Source organism: Camelina sativa, chromosome 17 (assembly GCF_030686135.1).
Source record: "Camelina sativa cultivar CO46 ecotype springtype chromosome 17, ASM3068613v1".
Taxonomy (NCBI): domain Eukaryota; kingdom Viridiplantae; phylum Streptophyta; class Magnoliopsida; order Brassicales; family Brassicaceae; genus Camelina; species Camelina sativa.
In genome coordinates this window covers 6,902,718-6,922,576 of record NC_141896.1, presented here as the reverse complement: position 1 = coordinate 6,922,576, position 19,859 = coordinate 6,902,718, and the positions used below count along the sequence as shown (strand labels likewise).

Sequence of the window (19,859 nt, the reverse complement as noted above, 5' to 3'; positions counted from 1 at the left end):
ACATTGTGTCAATCTAGTTTTTCTCTATAGGAGGATGTCAATCTAGCAATATTTTTCTATTTTTGTGTCAATCTGGTCTATTTTCACAATTATTTATATATTTATATTACAGATGAGCCAAGAAAGGCAATGCGTGGTTTTAAAGCACACGAGACTCTCTATTATAGTCGAAAGAGAGAATATTTTTTTACAAATTCAAGATTCATGAAATGTAGTTATTCAGAACCTCCAGTAGATGATGCAATAAGCTCAGAACTCACGGTCAGGGAAGAGAATCGGAGCAACAAGTGACCAGATGAAGAGACCAGCAGTCGCCCAGCTCGTCACTACACGGACCCACACAGAAGGCCACCCGACATCTACCAGCTTACCACTCTCACCCACTGAAGTTGACCAGCCGGTTAACAGCATCGCAGAGTACATGCTAGCGAGAGAGAAGATGATGTGGAAGAATGCGTATGAGTATGACACTGGTTTCTTACACTCTTTCTCTTCCTTCTCATCTGCTTTCCCGTCTAACGGAAGCAGAGGCTTCTCTGAAAATTTTCAACGAGAGGTAACCTTATCATACTTAGCTCTTAAGGACTCACACAAAAAGGTTTCAAAATTTGGATTTGAAATACAAGTTTCAGTTTAGTTTTGATTCAAGCTTTCAATCAAATAAACCCTTATCATGCAAAAAACAAGGAAGCGAGAGAAGGGTTTTTTTTGCTTTCCAAAACATACCTGCGGGGGGAGAATCAGGAGGAGAGAGAAGAGTAGTTGAAGAACCAGCACGGACAGCGGAATATACAACAGAGAGAACAGTTGTGAGTAACCCAATGGTCATTGTGCCTGTTGAAACAGCTTTGGAGTGTTTGTGGAGACCATTGCACTCGTAGTCGCGGGGTTCACTTGCAAGTCCGCTGTAACAGAGGTACATGCAATAGAGAGAGATAACCGACGCTGGTAAAATACTTCCACCGACCTGCCAAAAAAGGTTAAGTAGCCTTCAGTGAGCCTGAAATTTGAGAGTCAAATAAGATATAAGAGAAATAGAGTCAAAACGTACAGCGGGATGCAAAACTACAACAGCAAAGACGAATACAAATATCAGAGTCATGAGAATGAAGAAGGTGTTGAGTCCACAATCATGTCCAGACGGAGTAAACCAGTGGAAGAGAAGCCCAGAGAAGACGAATGTAGCCAAGTAACATACAAGAGAAACAACGAGTAACGCAGCATACCTATATATATATAATAAAGTCAAGTACTTAGATTTTCAGTGGGATAATAAAGTCACATAAGATTTTGATTGCAAATATGTTTACTAACCAGAACTGCTCGTCATAGCCAACCCATGTGTCATTCCATCCATGAACGAAATCCAAAAGAAGCACAACTTGAACAAGAAGGAAAAATCCAGCACCAAACTTTGACATGGATTCTGCAAGATGTCAAATTGATTCTCATTAGTTCAACACTAATCCATTCACTCATCACTTGGTTGACAATGACAAAATAAAACATACCATAGAAACTGATGATTTCATTAGGAAGGAAGAACATCAAGATGACCAAAATGCACCAAGAGATAATTTTCATCATCCAACCACCATGGTGGATACCATCACGAGGGTCTTTCTGAGTTTTAACACCGATCATCATAACGGACAGAATAGCGAAAAATAAGAAATTCCCTAAGCTGACACGCAACACAGCATCAGTCTCAAACCATTCACGATCAGGCGTCTTGTGAAAATGATTAATCCCTGCACAATGTCGTCAAAAATTAGTTCCATAAGCTAACATATTCTCACCATTAGAAGTATTATTAATGACGAATAAAGCAACTTACAAGGGAGCTTCTCCATGAGAGGAGCAGCAACCTCACGGAGAATCCATGAAACGATTAAGGAAAGAGCAAAGAGACCACAGTAAGCAATCCTTGCGGAACGTCTGCTGATCCCAGAAACGACAGTACGGCAAGCATCGCAAGCACAAGCAGCACAGCACGATGCGAGACAAGAAGCTGCAAACATCTTTCTTTCTTTCTCCTCTCAAGATCAAAAGTTGTATTCAATGTTCAGCTGCTTAGTATCAAAGAAAAAACGCAAAACACTTATCATCAACAAAAACCCTAATTTCGGTTGGAGACGGAAACAAAAGCTTCGTTTTTTTGTCAATTCCAAAATCGAATAGAAAAAATAATCAATTGAGCTCAGAAATAAAGAGAATGATTCGGAATCGATATTATGAAATTGGAACTGGGTTCAAAATCAAGCTGATATTTTCCCCCAAATTAGAGATGGAACCAGACCAGAGTTTTCGATCTAAAATTTAACCGAAGAAGTTAGTTTTAGTCTGATCGGATTTTACCTCTAGAGAAGGAAAGAAATAAAGAAACCCAAATCGACTTGAGAAAGAGAGAATCAAAATACCTTGAGGGATCGATCAAAAAACCCTTTGAGCTATCCTTCTCCTCGAAAAGTAGAACAAACAAAATAAACAAACTCGGTGTTTTCTCGCTCCAGATATCGGACTTTTTGACCAAACTAAAGTGGAATTTGGTGGGTAATTAATTATACTATATATAAATCATCTAATATATATCCTTCATGCTAAGCCCACTAATGGCCCAATATTCCTTCTGTATTCAAAAGCTTGTAATACAAACATATTGTATTCATAGTTTCATACTAGTACAACAACACTACAACCTATGATTGAACCGCGTAAATACTACATACTTTTGGACTGGTCTTGGATGCTTATATGCTAATAAAACGGAGTTCCTTTTTACCACACTCGATAGACGGCAACTTATACAAAAGACTTTTGTTAACTAACTCACATAGTCACATGTGAACCGATTTGGATTGATGAGAGATACTAGATAGTGATGAGTTTCATTCATCTTGTGTACGTACGTTTTAACAAATCTGTATATGATATATTGATATGTATTACGTATAATACGTGTTTGTTTGTAAAACAACCTCTGGATGCTGCAAGAGTCAGAAGAGATCCTAGCTAGGTTAAATAGAGAGCTATCCAGAAGAACATGTCCCATTATCTTATCTTAATTTAATTAATAACACACACAAAGGAGTGGAAGGAAGCTAACAACGCATCATATATCATTTTGACATTTTTATTTTATTTCCTTCTTTTTCTCTCTTCTTTTCCTTTTTATTTGGTTTTGGGATCTGCATATAAAAATCCCTAAATTCCCGTTTTATGTAACGGACAATAAGCCGCTTTACGGCGTATCCGGCAAATCGGCCCAGCTCGAGAGCCCCCATCATCAATCAACGGCGGAGATCTCTCTCCCCCCCCCCCCTCTTCTCGCAACAACGCTGCCGGAGAATCATCCTCTAGAAAATTCCATACCGGCGGAGTTGATTTCCTCGGAGCTGGATTCAGCTTTTTATCTTCTCCAGATCTCTCTCTCTCTCTCTTCTCACCTGTTTCTATATCCACCGGTTCGTTATCTAAATCCTTTATTTTACACCTGCTTCGGATCTGTTTCCCTCAATCTTTTGATTTCTCTCATCTCTCGATTGATCGTTTATAGTCCATTTCGTCAAATCTCTCCTAATCCATTGTGTTGTTGTTGTTGTTGTCAATTGTGATTGGTGTTTGATGATTGATTGAAGTTGAAATTGAAATTGACGTTCCGCTTAAGATTCAAAAGCTCGTCCTGTAAATGATAATGCCAATCATAAATAAAGACTATACCTCGATCGAAATTGCTGCTTTCTCATTGACAATTAAAATGATCTCCAGATTCTTATTATATCTTTGGTAGCTGTGTAAATGGTTTATTTGATGGAAACATAAATCCCAACATTTACATTTCAGCTGTTTTGGTATTTGTGTAAACGACTGTGTGTCAAATGTTGCAGGTTGATTGATTAAAGCCATGGTTCTTGATGGGCTTGTATCTTCACCATTAAGGAGACAACAATGTCTAAAGAAGCAGTGGGAAGATTTGGGTAGCTGTTCCACCGTTGTTCAGAGGCATCGATATCTCTTGACTGCATTGGCTCTTTTGGCATTCCTCTGCACTATTTATCTCTACTTTGCCGTCACTTTAGGCGCTAGGCACTCTTCCTGCTATGGCTTGACCGGTAAAGACAAGGCAATCTGTCAATTGCAACATGTTCAAGCTATCTCCAAAGGCAAACTTAAATTCTTCTAGAGTGTTTATTTATTGGTGATAGCTGATGATACCAACCCCATTTATTATTCTTGTAATAAGTAACATTCTTTAATCCTTTTTCTTTTCTTGATTCTGTATTGCTATTTGTGAGTATCATTATATTGGTGAAGAAAAACAGATATTCATAATTGAAAGCTAAACCATTTTGAGTCGATCAAACCTCTTTAGTTATTGTAACACCATGCATTTATGTATCTTTGGGAATGCTTACCAGGGGAATGATGATAATGATTGCAGCGGGATATGATTTGTAACCAAACAGGTTTAGACTCTGAGATTGCTGGCCGAAGCAACATTGCTAGAAGTCAACATTTGCTGACATATCGTTGACAACTTAGTAATTGCTACTAGACAAGTAAGTTTGGTTTCTTTTCAGCGATTATATTCATTTTGAAAGTACATATATATAAACTTTGACATTTAAATATACACTTCGTGGATAAATATTGATGAGTGATCTTTTTCTTATCTTGTCACCATGTTCGTCTAAACTTTAGGGATTCACTGAACATAAGGGTTGGAACAGTCTTGCAACACACCTCCGAAAATCATTCTCTGTTGATCTCGACGGGTTGGTCCTCTTCATCATTGTTTTCGAAATGGGCTTCTAAATCTTCAGGTGATGAACGGATCCTCTCCAGCTCACTTGAAGCCTCTCTCATGTTTGGTCTTTTACTTCCTTTCCGGCTAAGACATTTTCGAGCAAGTTTTGCCACTGCCGTCAGTTGGTTAAGGTTGCTTTCATCTTTGATCCGAATATCAATGATGTCAATCACTCTGTTTTCTTTCATGGCCTCGAGAAAATGAGTTGCCAACCCCCTTCCTTCCTCAGCACGGATTCGGGATAACGGTTTTTCTCCGGTTATGAGCTCTACCAGGACAACCCCGAAACTGTAAACATCACTCTTGTCAGTATATTGGCTTGATAGGAAGTACTCTGGATCCATGTACCCAAACGTTCCTGCAACCAGTGTTGTCAGATGAGTTTGATCAATGGTTACTGATCTTGAAGTTCCGAAATCAGAAACCTTAGCTCCGTATTTTTCATCCAATAGGATATTGGTAGTCTTGATATCTCTGTGGTATATTGGAAAGGATGCAGCTGAGTGCATGTATGAAAGAGCTCCCGCGATCTCTATGGCTATGCGAAGACGCGCTTCCCAAGTCATCGCATAATCCTCGGATTCATCATGAAGGCGCTTGAACATATCACCGTTGGGAACGTATTCATAAACCAAGATTGGAACCTCTGTTTCCAGGCAACATCCCAAGAGTTTCACAATATTCCTGTGGTTAATCTGTGAAAGAAGGATGATCTCATTGATGAAGTTTTCCAGCATATCTTCATCGACAACTTTGGATCTTTTAACCGCAATGATCTTGCCATCAACCAGCATGCCCTTATACACAGTTCCTTGACTGCCTTTCCCAAGCACCCTCTTCACGCTAAAGTTATCGGTGGCTTTCTTCAACTCTTCTGAGCTAAATATCCTCGACATCTCTACATTACCGTCATTTGTAGTAGTTAGTTGTTGTTTTAACAACAAGCCTCCATTACGTCTGAAGAACTTCCTGCTACTGATGACCCTCCTTCGCTTTCTTATAAGTATGACCAATCCGAGTATCCCAACAACTAAAAACAATAGTCCCAATAGACCTATAAGAACCCCTGCAACAACGAAGAGAAACATAAACTATACTACTTCATGCTCTGCCTTGTAGTATGATAGTGCAAGGTTGCCATTGGAACTCACCTTGTAGCACGAGGGATCTGGCCGGCTTGATTATCTCGGGCTTGGGCTCGCATCTGTAGCCTCCCGGCATGTTAACACAAGTGCCTTCTTCACAGACATTGGGTTCTTTGCAATCATCTTGGTCTGCATATATATAAATTATTAGTATCAATGGTCTGATTTATTCTGAACAAAATAGTAAGGCCGAAAGAAAGAAGAAGAAACAAACACTTACCTATGCAACCCCCTCGAAGGTATGGATTCCCTGTGAAGCCAAGGGAGCAATAGCAGTTTCTATAACTCATCTTGGAAAAGTAACCATACTCACAAAGGCAACTATCACCGGATGAGTAAGATCTGTGATATGTTAAATTTGTGCAACCGAAGGGGCTTCTAAAGCGTGGATTCGAAGTATCGAAGTACCAACCTAGCTCTACCACGGCGTAGGCATCAGCATGGAACTGTTCTGGTTCGGTAACATTTGATGGCGAGTACCTCTTGCTAGACAAGAAAGCAACCTTGCACCCTTCTCCTCCTGTGGCATCTATATTGACACCTAGCACTTGCGGACGCTCCACCGGTATCCTTGCCTGGCAACATTTGTAACCGTCACATGTTGAGGTTGATACTTGTTGAATACTCTTGGTGCCTTCACAGCTCGATTCACAACCCAAGATCTCTGATTCAGTATCCGTCACCAACGCCTTTGTACTGCAACCAACCGCGAAAAGGCGATTCTCGTCTGTCAGAAAATATGGGCTTCCCCTGCCTGTGAAGTTCAAATCCGGTAGCGACTTTTTGGGTCCTTGGCTAGTAGTATTACTTGAACAACCCAACGAAGTCACAGGACCTTTGATGTGAACCACACCGTGTGGTTTATAATCTGGAAGAGAGATGTTCACTACTTCCCGGTTGATCATAGAGAGGAACGGAACAGTAGTTGTGTTAGACTCAGAAGTGGTTGTACTGTTGCAGATAACCTCGTACCAGCCGTTGAGATAACAATCCTTCCCGCCGATTCCGAATGGGAACGGAATCGAGATTCCTCCACAGCTTCTATTACAAGAAGCCGAAGCATTATTACTGTTTGGAGGTGTTGGTGTTGCTGCTGATGAGCCATTCATGAACAAAGTTAAGACACACACTGCAATCCATAAAAAACGGTAATTTTTTGTCTTCATATTTCTTTCTTTTTATTTCTGATCAATCTCAATCAGCTTTTCTATGAACAAAAAAAAAAAAAAGAAGTTATAAAGACCTGCCTGATCTGATGTTAAAGGTCAAGAGAAGCAAGTTACAAAGCATCCCCATAAAAAACACTACTAAAAACTTTGGTCAATGTCAATATGCCTGAGGGATTATAAAAATCCAATCTTTGTTCTAATGGCCATATCAAAATAGACCAACCAGGCAACCATATTATACTCATTTGACCATCGTCACAATGCTGGCATGTTCGTTCATGAATCAGGGATACAAAACAGAGTTGACCAAAAATTACGTTAACTTAAAAGTCAACGAATCTATGACCAGTCAAATCAAATGTAATCCATGTAGTGGCAATGACATGGTTAACGGATAGATGACGTGGTCAGCTTTGGTTTTTAACTTTTAAGACTTAACCAATGAACAAATCTGGGCAACTGGTGATAGCGTGAGAAAGAAGGTTCCAAGGTATCTCCTATGAGAAACTGATGGAAACACATATAAATATATGTACAGACTAAAACATTATTTATTATTGGTTTCATGATGCAAATTGTGTGTATTGTTACATGGTGAAAAGCTAGAATTCATAATTGAAACTTGAAAGATAACAATGTTTTACATCAAATGAAGGGGTACACATGCATTGTTATTAGTTGACCATCACCACGTACGTGGAGGAACCAGAGGCTCAACATCAGATGTGGAGGATCCATTATTAAACATAGAGGCTGGAGCAGTCGTCATACCAACATCCCAAGTATCGTCAAAGTTAAGTTCCATGACTTGATCCTCCTCGTCATCATCGTCCTCATTACGAATCTCTGAATCATAAGGTGATGAACGAATCCTCTCCAGCTCAAGCGAAACTTCTCTCATATTTGGTCTTTTCTTCCCTTTACGGTTTAAACATCTTTTAGCGAGTTTTGCCACTGCCATCACTTGGTCCAGGTTGCATTCATCTTTGATCCGATCATCAACTATGTCAAGAACTCTGTTCTCTTTCAGCGCTGCAACAAATTGAGCTGCAAAACCCCTGTTTTGTTCAGACTGGACACGGGAGGACGGCTTTTCCCCGGTAATGAGCTCCACGAGGACAACTCCAAAGCTGTACACATCACTCTTATCCGTAAACTTGCTTGATTGAAAGTATTCCGGATCCACGTACCCAAAAGTACCTGCAACTTGAGTTGTCAAGTGAGTTTGATCTATGGTTACGGATCTAGAAGTTCCGAAATCAGACACCTTAGCCTGATATTTCTCATCCAGTAGTATATTAGTAGTCTTGATATCTCTATGGTATATTGGAAATGATGCAGCTGAGTGTAGGTACGAAAGTGCTCCTGCGATCTCTATTGCAATATGAAGGCGCACTTCCCATGTCATTGTGTAGTCATCAGATTCATTTCGAAGACGCTTGCATAAGTCTCCGTTCGGAACAAACTCGTAAACCAGGACTGGAACTTCTGTCTCAAGACAACATCCCAAGAGTTTAACAATGTTTCTGTGGTTTATTTGCGCTAGGACAACAACTTCATTGATAAATTCTTCTACCTTGTCTTCATCCATGGCTTTCGATCTTTTCACTGCAACGATTCTACCATCAACGAGCATACCTTTGTAAACAGTACCTTGACCTCCTTGCCCAAGAACCCTATTCTTGTTAAAGTTATCAGTAGCTTTCTCCAACTCATTCGAGCTAAATATCTTTGACATCTCTACATTGCCTTCTTTTCTAGCTAACTGTTGTTTTAACAACATACCTCCATTACGTCTAAAGAACTCTCTCTTCCTAATTATCCTCCTCCTCTGCTTAATGAACTTGTACAACCCGAAAATTCCAAAGGCAAAAATCAACAGTGCTGAACCTATAAGAACACCTGCACCAACAAAAGAATAACGTGTACAGAACAGAACGACAATATGTTCAACACAACGCTCAGGATAAACACAAATTGACTTTTACCTTGAATCACTGGTTTGACCTGTCCTGGTTTCTTTGGCTCACACTCAAACCAACCGGGCCTATTCACACAAGTTTGGTCTTTACACCTTTTGCGTCCTTGTTCTAGTTTACATTCATCAATATCTACAAAATTCAATTCATAATTAACAATAGTAGACTTGATCTATGGTTGCAGAAAGATAAACGTATAGTATCTCTTACCTACACATCCACCTGGAAGGAATGGATTCCCTGTGTAACCCATCGAGTTACAATAGCAGTTCCTATAGCTAAATCCAGAGAAGTAGCCGTACGAGCAAACACAAATCGTCTCGACACCGTACCCGGCATCTTGTGATGTATCTGATACATTTTTACAACCTATGGGGCTTAAAACACGAGGATCCGAAGAATCAAAGTACCATCCAAGCTCGACCACAGCGTATCCGTCACCATGAAACTTTTCTGGCTCTGTAACATTCAAACTCGAATACTTCTTGCTTGTCAAAAAAGCAACTTTGCATCCTCCTTCTGTTGTGTTTCTATCTTCAGGGATCTCTATATTGACTCCAATTACTTGTAGCTCCCCTTCAGGTATCCTCGTCTGACAACATTTATTACCATTGCAGGCTTCGTTTCTTGTTCTTTGGCTGCTGCTACTATTTCCCTTGTTACAGCTTGACTCGCAACCGATGATCTGCGATTTGACATCCGTCATAACGGCCTTAACGTTGCAACCAACAGCCATGAGGAGGTTCTTGTCAGTGAGAAAATAGGGGCTGCCATGGCCGGCAACGTTTAAAGGCGGCGATGTAAGCGGCTGGGATGCTTCGGTAGAACAACCGGAGGAAGTCACGGGACCTTTGATGTGAACAACTCCGTTAGAGTAGTTCTCAGTAGCATCTGGAAGAGACAAGTTTACTAATTCTCTGTTGATCCTTGAGAGAAACGGAACAGAGTTCTTACAGACAACCTCATACCACGGGTTTAGATAGCAATCTTTAGCACCGATACCGAACGGGAAAGGAATTGACATGCCTCCGCAGAATCTGTTACACAGATCTGGAGGTTTTCTTGCCGATGAGACGCCATTGATGAACAGAGATAGTAGGACAGAGATCACTAGTAAAATACAGAGGAGGTTGTGAGTCTCTGTCTTCATTACTGATGTTGTTCTTGTTCGTAGTCGTTCTAACCCTTTGAGTCTTCTAATGTCGTGTAATGAAAAGCTAAAACAAAAAGCAAGACTGGCATAGTTTGACGAGAATTTCAGATGCGATAAGAAGATGGATCATGCGTGAACAAAGATGCAAAAGAATGTTGACCAAAATTACTCTAAGTTTACAAAGTCAACGTATTTCATGAGCACTCGAATGTTAATGGCGATGATGTTGACTCTCTTGGTTATTCATGTCTATGGCCAATAATATAAGGACAGCTGGACGAAGACTTCAGCTTAAAAAAAGTCAGGAGATGAATGGCGACGACCAGTCCAACTTCCAAGTAATCTGACGTGGACAAGTTTTTTTTTTAGCAACTGACGTGGACAAGTTTGGGTCTTACTTGTTTTGTAAGAAATAAAAAAATTGGACGTGAAAAGAGTACAGTAACTCGCCACTAATCGTCCAGTCTTCATCTATACTAGTTTAACGTTCTAATTAAAGAATAATCTCATCTCCAATGTCATCTTCTTAGTTCTTATTTGCAAACCCTAAATTTTGAAGAGAACATATATATAGGTTTTGGAGCTTCTTACACTTTTTTTTTTGTTTAGAGCTTCTTACACTTATAAACATGCTTTATATATATAAATCCTACTAGCAAACGGATTGAACACTAGTTTTCAAAATATACATATATGTTCCAGCAAAGTCTTACATAGGCAGTTCAAGAATCATCTTTTACGTTGATTTCCAAGAGTTGATCCTCCTCTTCGTCTTCGATTATTTCCGTGTGGACATCTATATCTTCGGGCGATGAACGGATCCTCTCTAGCTCTATTGAAACCTCTCTCATGTTTGGCCGTTTCTTCCCTTTCCGGTTAAGACATTTTCGGGCGAGTTTTGCTACCGCCATTATTTGATCCAGCTTGCTTTCGTCTTTGATCCTAATATCAATTATGTCAACAGCTCTGTTCTCTTTCATTGCCTCGAGGAAATCACTTGCCAAACCTCTGCCTTCTTCAGACCGGACACGTGACATTGGTTTTTCTCCCGTTATTAGCTCCACCAACACAACCCCAAAACTATAAACATCGCTTTTGTGAGTGTATTGGCTCGACATGAAGTACTCTGGATCCATGTAACCAAATGTTCCCGCAACTAATGTTGTCAAGTGAGTTTGATCAATAGTTATGGATCTTGAAGTTCCGAAATCAGACACCTTTGCTCTGTATTTCTCATCCAGTAGTATATTAGTAGTCTTGACATCTCTGTGGAATATTGGGAAAGATGCAGCTGAGTGCATGTATGTAAGAGCTCCTGCCGTCTCTATGGCTATGCGAAGCCGTACTTCCCAAGTCATCGTGTAATCATCAAATTCATCATGAAGCCGTTTGTACAAGTCTCCATTGGGGATATACTCGTATACTAAGATTGGAACTTCCGTTTCCAAGCAACATCCCAAGAGTTTCACTATGTTGCGGTGATTCATTTGTGAGAGAAGAACGACCTCATTGATAAACTCTTCCAACTTGTCTTCATCCACAACTTTTGATCTTTTAACCGCAACAATCCTTCCATCTACTAGCATTCCCTTGTACACAGTGCCTTGACCGCCTTGCCCAAGCACTCTGTTCACACTAAAGTTATCAGTGGCTTTTTTCAACTCTTTTGAACTAAATACCTTTGACATCTCTACATTTCCATCCTGTGTAGTATTTATTTGTTGATTCAGCAGCAAGCCTCCATTTCGTTTGAAGAACTTCTTGCTTTGGATGATCCTTCTTCTCTTCTTAACGAATTTAAACAGCCAGAATAACCCAACAAATAAAAATAATCCAGATAAACCTATAACAATGCCTGTAGCAACCAAAAATAACATAAGGTCTCCACTATCCTCTACTCTATTATTAGTCTGGTAGTTTAAAGTGCCACTCACCTTGAACCACCGGGGGATTGGCACGCTTGGTTATCTTGGGCTTAGGCTGGCACATGGACATCGGTCCAGGCATGTTAACACAAACAGCATCTTCCCCACAGGTATGTCCTTCGCATGAATCAGTATCTACACAATATTGAATCATAATTACGTACTGATGATCTAATGAGGAAACGAAAGAAGAAAAGAAACACTTACCTTTGCAGCCACCTCGAAGGTATGGGTTCCCTGCATAGCCCCAGTCGCAATAGCAATTCCTATAACTCATCCCGGAGAAGTAATTATACTCACAACTGCAATTATCATCCGAGGAGCCAGAGCCTTTGCGGCTCATATTTGCGCAACCCAAGAGGCTTTTAAAACGAGAGTCCGAAGTGGCAAAGTACCATCCTAATTCTACCACCACGTTTCCATTGCTATGAAACTGTTCTGGCTCCGTAACGTTCGACGGTGAATACCTCTTGTTCGTCAAGAACGCAACTTTGCACCTCTCTTCTTCTCCACTGGAGTTTTTCTCTATAACGACGGTTATAACCTGAGGACGCTCAACCGGTAACCTCGCCTGGCAGCATTTGTAACCAGTACAGATCGAGTTTGTTACTTGTTCACCACTCTTACTGTCTTCGCAGCTTGATTCACAACCTAATATCTCTGACTCTATATCCGTCATCAACGCCTTTGTACCGCAACCAACAGCCACAAGGCGGTTCTCGTCGGTGAGGAAATATGGGCTGCCCTTGCCTGTGAGATTCAAACCCGGGAGCGAGTTTTGGGGTCCTTGACAACCCATCGATGTAACAGGACCTTTGATTTGAACTAGTCCGTAAGGCTCGTCGCTGTCTGGAAGAGAGATGTTCACCACTTCACGGTTGATCATAGAGAGGAAAGGAACAGTTTTGTTAGAGTCGGAAGTGGTTGGGTTGCAGATAACCTCGTACCAGCCGTTGAGATAACAATTCTTCCCGCCGATTCCGAATGGGAACGGGATCGAGATGCCTCCACAGGTTTTGTTACAAGACGTTGAAGAGTTGTTAGTTGAAGGTGGAGGTGTTGCTGCTGATGAATCATTGATGAGCAGAGTAAGGACAGACGCTACAATACATTGAAAGATTCTAGTATTTGTCTTCATAGTTCCGTTCTTTCTTTTTCTTAGATCTGATTAATCGGCTCGTTGAAGAAAAAAGTTTAGTACTTGCCTGATATGGTGAAAAGGTCAAGAGAGGTTTAGAAAGAAAAGGTCAAGAGAGGTTTAGAAAGAAACGTGAAGCATGTTACAAAGCATTAAAATACTACTACTAAAAGTTGGCTCTACGCCTGAGGATTTCTATTTTATAATAATGCATATTGGAGAAAGTGAGAAACTTGACAGCAGAATTAGGAAGAAAAAACACCAAGAAGAGCAACCTCACTTTACACTGTGTTTGTCATTTATCTTAAATTTCAAAGCAGAGCACTCTGTTCATCGCCAAAAACTTGACCTCTGGTGTAAATTTTAACCTAACCTAGACTTGTTTTTTCTTTTCTTTTCAGTCATCAATATACATGCAAATTTAATGTCATATTTTACTTTGAAATTTGCATATATCTATTTTTTTTCTTTTTGTTCATATTTAATGTCAAAACTATAAAATTAGGTTACATTTTCTTTTCAGTCATTAACATACATGCAAATCAAGTCATTAATATAAAATTAGGTCGCCTATATCTACTTCGTGGCTATGATTGTTGTCAACGTGATCCTATTGATTTGCTGTCAATATGTTCGTCTAACTTTAGGGATACATTTAACATAAAGTGTGGGAATGTCCTGTGCTCGCCCTTTAAAAACTTCCTCTGTTGATTTCCATGGTTTGGTCCTCTCCAACATCATTTTTAACATGGACCTCTAAATCTTCAGGTGATGAAGAACGAATCCTCTCAAGCTCAAATGAAACCTCCCTCATGTTTGGCCGCTTCGTCCCTTTCCGGCTAAGACACTTTCGAGCGAGTTTTGCGACTGCCATCACTTGGTCCAGCTTGCTTTCGTCTTTCATTCGATCATCAATGATGTCAAACACTCTGTTTTCTTTTACGGCCTCAAGAAAATCAGTTGCCAAACCTCTGCCTTCTTCAGACCGGACACGGGACATCGGCTTTTCTCCCGTTATAAGCTCCACCAACACAACTCCAAAACTATAAACATCGCTTTTGTGAGTGTATTGGCTCGACATGAAGTACTCTGGATCCATGTAACCAAAAGTTCCCGCAACTAATGTTGTCAAGTGAGTTTGATCAATAGTTATGGATCTTGAAGTTCCGAAATCTGACACCTTTGCTCTGTATTTCTCATCCAGTAGTATATTAGTAGTCTTGATATCTCTGTGGAATATTGGGAAAGATGCAGCTGAGTGCATGTATGTAAGAGCTCCTGCGGTCTCTATGGCTATGCGAAGCCGTACTTCCCAAGTCATCGTGTAATCATCATATTCATCATGAAGCCGTTTGTACAAATCTCCATTAGGAATATATTCGTACACTAAGATTGGAACTTCTGTCTCCAAGCAACATCCCAAAAGTTTCACAATATTGCGGTGATTCATTTGTGAGAGAAGAACGACCTCATTGATAAACTCTTCCAATTTGTCTTCATCCACAACTTTTGATCTTTTAACCGCAACAATCCTACCGTCTACTAGCATTCCCTTGTACACAGTGCCTTGACCACCTTGCCCAAGCACTCTGTTCACACTAAAGTTATCAGTGGCTCTTTTCAACTCTTTTGAACTGAATACCTTTGACATCTCTACATTTCCATCCTTTGTAGTAGTTATTTGTTGATTCAACAACAAGCCTCCATTTCGTTTGAAGAACTTCTTGCTTTGGATGATCTTTCTTCTCTTCTTAACGAACTTAAACAGCCAGAATAACCCGACAAAAAACAATAATCCAGATAAACCTATAGCAATGCCTGCACCAGCCAATGTTAAACATAAGGTACTATCCAATGCATGCACCAGCCAATGTAAAAAAGATAAAGGTACATTATCCTCTACTCTTAGCTTATAGTTTGGTAGTAAAAAGATGCCACTAACCTTGAATCATGGTGAATTTGGCCGGCTTGTTTGTATTGGGTTTAGGCTTGCACGTGTATGCCGGTCCAGGCATGTTAACACAATAACTCTCTTCGCTACATCTATGGTATCCTCCGCATAAATCAGTCTCTACACGATTTTAATTTATGAATCATTATTATTGATGATATAATCCATTTTAATTTTGAGATAAGAAAACAATCACTTACCTATGCAGCCACCTCGAAGGTATGGGTTCCCTGCGTAGCCACCGTTGCAATAGCAATTCCTATAACTCGTCCCGGATAAGTAATCATACTCGCAACTGCAATTATCTGGTAAGTGATGACCTTTGCTGGTCAAATTTACGCAACCCAAGGGGCTCCTAAAGCGAGAGTCCGATGTGGAAAAGTACCATCCTAATTCAACCACCTCGTATCCATCGCTATGAAACTGTTCTGCCTCTGTAACATTCAACGGCGAATACCTTTTGTTCGTCAAGAAAGCAACCTTGCAACTTCCTTCTCCTCCGCCAGAGTTTTCTACATTGACGCTTATAACCTGAGGACGCCCCACCGGTATCCTTGCTTGGCAGCATCTGTAACCGTTACATATCGAGTCTGTTACTTGTTCACCACTCTTGCTCTTTTCGCAGCTCGATTCACATCCCAAGATCTCGGATTCAATATCAGTCATCAACGCCTTTGTACCGCAACCAACCGCCACGAGGCGGTTCTCGTCGGTGAGGAAATATGGGCTACCTTTTCCTGTAACATTCAAACCCGTGAGCGACTTTTGGAATCCTTGACTAGTATTATTACTAGAACAACCCAACGAAGTCACATGAGTTTTAATGTAAACTACTCCATGGTTGTCATATATTTCTGGAAGAGAGATGTTCACCACTTCTTTGTTAATCCTAGTGAGGAAGGGAACAGTTGTGCGGGATCCGGAGATGGTGCTGTTGCAGACAACCTCGTACCAGCTGTTGAGATAACAATCCTTCCCGATCCCAAAAGGGAATGGAATCGATATTCCTCCACATGTTCTAATACAAGAAGTTGAAGAATTACTATTTGGAGGTGTTGCTGCTGATGAGCCATTGATGAGAAGAGTGAGGACATATGCTACTACTATACATTGGAAGTTGTAAGTAGTCTTTGTCTTCATAATTCTGTTTTCTGTAACCTGATCTGATCAGTCTTCTCTTTTTACAAAAAAAAAACATGTTAAGTACTTTCCCTGATCTGTTGAAAAGGTCAATAGAAGTTTAGATAGAAGCGTGAAGCAAGATACAAAACATTAAAATAAATACAAGAATCAACTCTACGCTTGAGGGATGAGAACATTGGATTATAAAATTCAATTTTCTTGCAGACCATATGAAACTCCAGAATTTGGAAAAAAAAAAAAAAAACAACACAAGAAGAGCAATTTCACCTACAAAGGCTCTGTTTTGGGAACATAGTACTCTACTTATGTGTTTGACCGAGATATCAGAGACGCAAGTTGAAGGGACAATGACAACTGAAGAATGTTGAAAAATATATTGACCATGAGACCTACTTGGCTAAAATTGTGAGGCTGTAAATCTAGGTACATCTTAGGTTTAATAAAAGGTTTTAGCTGAACTCTACATTATTTAGTGGTGGAAGCTATTGTGTTAATTTTTCTCTTGTTGTGGGGTATATAAGAGTCTCACTATGGTGATTTTTCTCTTGTTATGGGGTACATAAGAGTCTCATTATGGCGCGTATCTTTGATTTATTAGGATTGCTTGCTACAAAATATGCAGGAGTACTGTAAGTGTTTTTTACGCCCTTATGACTCAACTTCTTGAATCCAAAGATCTAGACTCCCATCCTGTACCCTTAGAGTCATCCTTTGTTAATTTCCATGGCTTGGTCCTCTTCATAATGGACCTCTAAATCGTTAGGTGATGCAGAACGGATCCTCTCCAGCTCAAATGAAACCTCTCTCATGTTTGGCCGCTTCCTCCCTTTCCGGCTAAGACACTTTCTAGCGAGTTTTGCAACTGCCATCACTTGGTCCAGCTTGCTTTCGTCTTTGATTCGATCATCAATGATGTCAACAGCTCTGCTCTCTTTCATTGCCTCGAGGAAATCAGTTGCCAAACCTCTGCCTTCTTCAGACCGGATTCTGGAAAGCGGTTTTTCTCCGGTTATGAGCTCCACCAGGACAACCCCGAAACTGTAAACATCGCTCTTGTCAGTATATTGGCTTGATAAAAAGTACTCCGGATTCATGTACCCAAAAGTGCCTGCAACTAATGTTGTCAAATGAGTTTGATCTATGTTTATGGATCTTGAAGTTCCGAAATCAGATACTTTAGCTCGATATTTCTCATCTAATAGTATATTCGTAGTCTTGATATCTCTGTGGTATATTGGAAAAGATGCAGCTGAGTGCATGTATGAAAGAGCTCCTGCGATCTCTATGGCTATGCGAAGACGTACTTCCCAAGTCATCGTGTAATCAATGGCTTCGGATTTGTCATGAAGACGCTTGAACAGATCTCCATTGGGAATATATTCGTAAACCAAGATTGGAACTTCAGTGTCCAGACAACATCCTAAGAGTTTCACAATGTTCCTATGGTTAATGTGAGAGAGGAGTACGACTTCATTGATGAACTCTTCCATCTTGTCTTCACACACAACTTTCGATCTTTTGACCGCAACGATTCTCCCATCTACTAGCATTCCTTTGTACACAGTTCCTTGACCGCCTTGCCCAAGGATTCTGTTCATGCTAAAGTTATCAGTAGCTTTTCTCAACTCTTTTGAGCTAAATATCTTTGAAATCTCAACATTTTCGTTGTTTGAAGTAGTTAGTTGTTGCTTCAACAGCAAGCCACCATTACTTTTGAAAAAGTTCTTGCTGCGGTTGACCTTCCTTCGTTTCTTGATGAATTTGTACAGCCTCAAGATTCCGAGGACGAATAAAAGCACTCCTAGACCTATAAGAACGCCTACACCCACATATAGAAAATGGGAATGTAAACTACTTTTCTGTTCTCTAACTTGTAGTCTCATAGATGAAAGATGCTATTTTAACGCACCTTGAAGCACAGAGGCTTTTTCTGGCTTGGTAATCTTTGGCTCGCAGCTATAGGTTCCAGGTCCATTCACACAAGTCCCTTCTCCACAATTGTTGTGTCCTTTGCATTCGTCTATATCTCTACACATTTTAGAGTTATAGTTATTTATTGTGGTTTTGATAGAAAAAAAAAAAGGCAAGCAAAAGGAGGAAGAAAAAGATAATTCAATCACTCACCTATACAGCCATGTGGAAGGTAAGGGTTTCCTGTGTAGCCATAGTTGCAATAGCAAACCCTATAACTCATCCCATAAAAGTAATCATACTCGCAACTACATTTATCAAAGGAGCTGTAAGAACTGTAACGGGTCATATTCCTACAACCTAAGGGGCTACTAAAGCGAGAATCCGAAGTATCAAAGTACCAACCTAGCTCTACTACCGCGTAGCCACCAGAATGGAATTGCTCTGGCTCGGTAACATTCATTGGCGCATATCTCTTGTTAGTCAAGAATGCAACACTACACCCTTCTCTTTTTGTGCCATTATTAGTGTTTTCTATATTGATACCTATAACCTGAGGACGCTCCAATGGTATCCTCGCCTGGCAGCATTTGTAACCGTCACATATGGAGTTTGTTACCTCTTCACTATTCTCGCTAGCTTGGCAGCTCGATTCACAACCCAAGATCTCTGATTCAATATCCTTCATCAACGCCTTTGTACCACAACCTACAACAACGAGGCGGTTATTGTCTGTGAAGAAATATGGGCTGCCCTTACCCGTGACGTTCAAATCCGGCGATGACTTTTTGAGTCCTTGACTACTACTAACAGAGCAACCCAACGACGTCAGTGGACCTTTGATGTGAACCACTCCGTATGGTTTGTTACCATCTGGAAGAGAGATGTTCACCACTTCTCTGTTGATCCGTGAGAGGAACGGGACATTTGTGGTGGACAACCCGGAAGAGATATTGGTGTCGCACACAACCTCGTACCAACCGTTGAGATAACAATCTTTACCAATGCCGAATGGGAACGGAATTGAGATTCCTCCACAGGCTCTGTTACAGGTAGTTGACGAATTACCATTTGGAGGTGGAGGCGTTGCTGCGGATGAGCCATTGATGAGCTGCAGAGTTAGAACAGAACCCATAGGACGTTGTAAGTCTTTGGCTTCTTCATACTTTTGCAAAAAAAAAAAAAAAAAAAAAAAATTTAATTTAGTCGATATATTCTCTAAATCTTGTGTGTGAAATTTTTTATCATCGGAAGTCAACTCCGTGTGGGATCCTTTCAACTCTCAATTATTTGCTTTCATTGACTTGAGATGCTTTTTAAGTTTGACTTGGCAGCTACTAATTTTAGTTAATAACTAACAGTCTAAACACAAAGCCCGTCTAGCTCAGTTGGTAGAGCGCAAGGCTCTTAACCTTGTGGTCGTGGGTTGGGTTCGAGCCCCACGGTGGGCGGTTTTTTTTGATTTTTTTTTAATTTATGTGTTACGAACCACAGTAATCCACATTTCCCGAAACTCCATGGTAATTGGTAAAGACTAA

General features: G+C 40.4%; 7 protein-coding genes and 1 non-coding gene across 9 annotated transcripts; 2 read left to right on the top strand and 6 right to left on the bottom strand.

Moving 5' to 3' along the window:
- Nucleotides 1-51: 51 nt before the first annotated feature.
- LOC104755935 (uncharacterized) lies at nucleotides 52-2,991 on the bottom strand. The gene is made up of 7 exons (XM_010478422.3): nucleotides 2,421-2,991; nucleotides 1,838-2,069; nucleotides 1,512-1,751; nucleotides 1,315-1,426; nucleotides 1,052-1,226; nucleotides 727-967; nucleotides 52-536 (listed from the first exon to the last, which is right to left on the bottom strand). Exons 2-7 carry the CDS (start codon nucleotides 2,019-2,021, stop codon nucleotides 250-252), a joined length of 1,239 nt encoding a protein of 412 aa, XP_010476724.1. The 5' UTR covers nucleotides 2,022-2,069; nucleotides 2,421-2,991; the 3' UTR covers nucleotides 52-249.
- LOC104755929 (uncharacterized) lies at nucleotides 2,903-8,858 on the top strand. Of its 2 annotated transcripts, XR_015587687.1 has the most exons (4): nucleotides 2,903-3,464; nucleotides 3,888-4,559; nucleotides 4,702-7,100; nucleotides 7,777-8,858. XR_015587687.1 is itself a non-coding variant. In XM_010478414.3 (2 exons), the coding sequence occupies exon 2, from the start codon at nucleotides 3,905-3,907 to the stop codon at nucleotides 4,181-4,183; it is 279 nt and encodes a 92-aa protein (XP_010476716.1). In that variant the 5' UTR covers nucleotides 3,325-3,464; nucleotides 3,888-3,904; the 3' UTR covers nucleotides 4,184-4,363. The 2 variants fall into 2 exon arrangements, 1 of the variants encoding a protein (XP_010476716.1); XM_010478414.3 differs by lacking the exons at nucleotides 4,702-7,100; nucleotides 7,777-8,858 and having other exon boundaries at nucleotides 3,325-3,464; nucleotides 3,888-4,363.
- LOC104755930 (wall-associated receptor kinase-like 5) lies at nucleotides 4,553-7,118 on the bottom strand. The gene is made up of 3 exons (XM_010478415.3): nucleotides 6,173-7,118; nucleotides 5,959-6,081; nucleotides 4,553-5,873 (listed from the first exon to the last, which is right to left on the bottom strand). Exons 1-3 carry the CDS (start codon nucleotides 7,116-7,118, stop codon nucleotides 4,753-4,755), a joined length of 2,190 nt encoding a protein of 729 aa, XP_010476717.2. The 3' UTR covers nucleotides 4,553-4,752.
- Nucleotides 7,655-10,439, bottom strand: LOC104755933 (wall-associated receptor kinase-like 4). Its single transcript, XM_087497236.1, has 3 exons — nucleotides 9,311-10,439; nucleotides 9,110-9,232; nucleotides 7,655-9,023 (listed from the first exon to the last, which is right to left on the bottom strand). The coding sequence occupies exons 1-3, from the start codon at nucleotides 10,248-10,250 to the stop codon at nucleotides 7,807-7,809; spliced, it is 2,280 nt and encodes a 759-aa protein (XP_087353362.1). The 5' UTR covers nucleotides 10,251-10,439; the 3' UTR covers nucleotides 7,655-7,806.
- A 320-nt stretch (nucleotides 10,440-10,759) lies between these two features.
- LOC104755928 (wall-associated receptor kinase-like 1) lies at nucleotides 10,760-13,588 on the bottom strand. Its single transcript, XM_010478413.2, has 3 exons — nucleotides 12,386-13,588; nucleotides 12,188-12,313; nucleotides 10,760-12,108 (listed from the first exon to the last, which is right to left on the bottom strand). Exons 1-3 carry the CDS (start codon nucleotides 13,314-13,316, stop codon nucleotides 10,976-10,978), a joined length of 2,190 nt encoding a protein of 729 aa, XP_010476715.1. The 5' UTR covers nucleotides 13,317-13,588; the 3' UTR covers nucleotides 10,760-10,975.
- A 160-nt stretch (nucleotides 13,589-13,748) lies between these two features.
- Nucleotides 13,749-16,679, bottom strand: LOC104755927 (wall-associated receptor kinase-like 1). The gene is made up of 3 exons (XM_010478412.2): nucleotides 15,468-16,679; nucleotides 15,259-15,387; nucleotides 13,749-15,134 (listed from the first exon to the last, which is right to left on the bottom strand). The coding sequence occupies exons 1-3, from the start codon at nucleotides 16,405-16,407 to the stop codon at nucleotides 14,008-14,010; spliced, it is 2,196 nt and encodes a 731-aa protein (XP_010476714.1). The 5' UTR covers nucleotides 16,408-16,679; the 3' UTR covers nucleotides 13,749-14,007.
- A 305-nt stretch (nucleotides 16,680-16,984) lies between these two features.
- WAKL6 (wall associated kinase-like 6) lies at nucleotides 16,985-19,528 on the bottom strand. The gene is made up of 3 exons (XM_010478411.2): nucleotides 18,535-19,528; nucleotides 18,320-18,430; nucleotides 16,985-18,229 (listed from the first exon to the last, which is right to left on the bottom strand). Exons 1-3 carry the CDS (start codon nucleotides 19,454-19,456, stop codon nucleotides 17,115-17,117), a joined length of 2,148 nt encoding a protein of 715 aa, XP_010476713.1. The 5' UTR covers nucleotides 19,457-19,528; the 3' UTR covers nucleotides 16,985-17,114.
- Nucleotides 19,529-19,694: 166 nt separating this feature from the next.
- On the top strand, nucleotides 19,695-19,772 carry TRNAK-CUU (transfer RNA lysine (anticodon CUU)). Its single transcript has one exon. It is a non-coding gene; the product is annotated as a tRNA-Lys (tRNA).
- The last annotated feature ends 87 nt before the right edge of the window (nucleotides 19,773-19,859 follow it).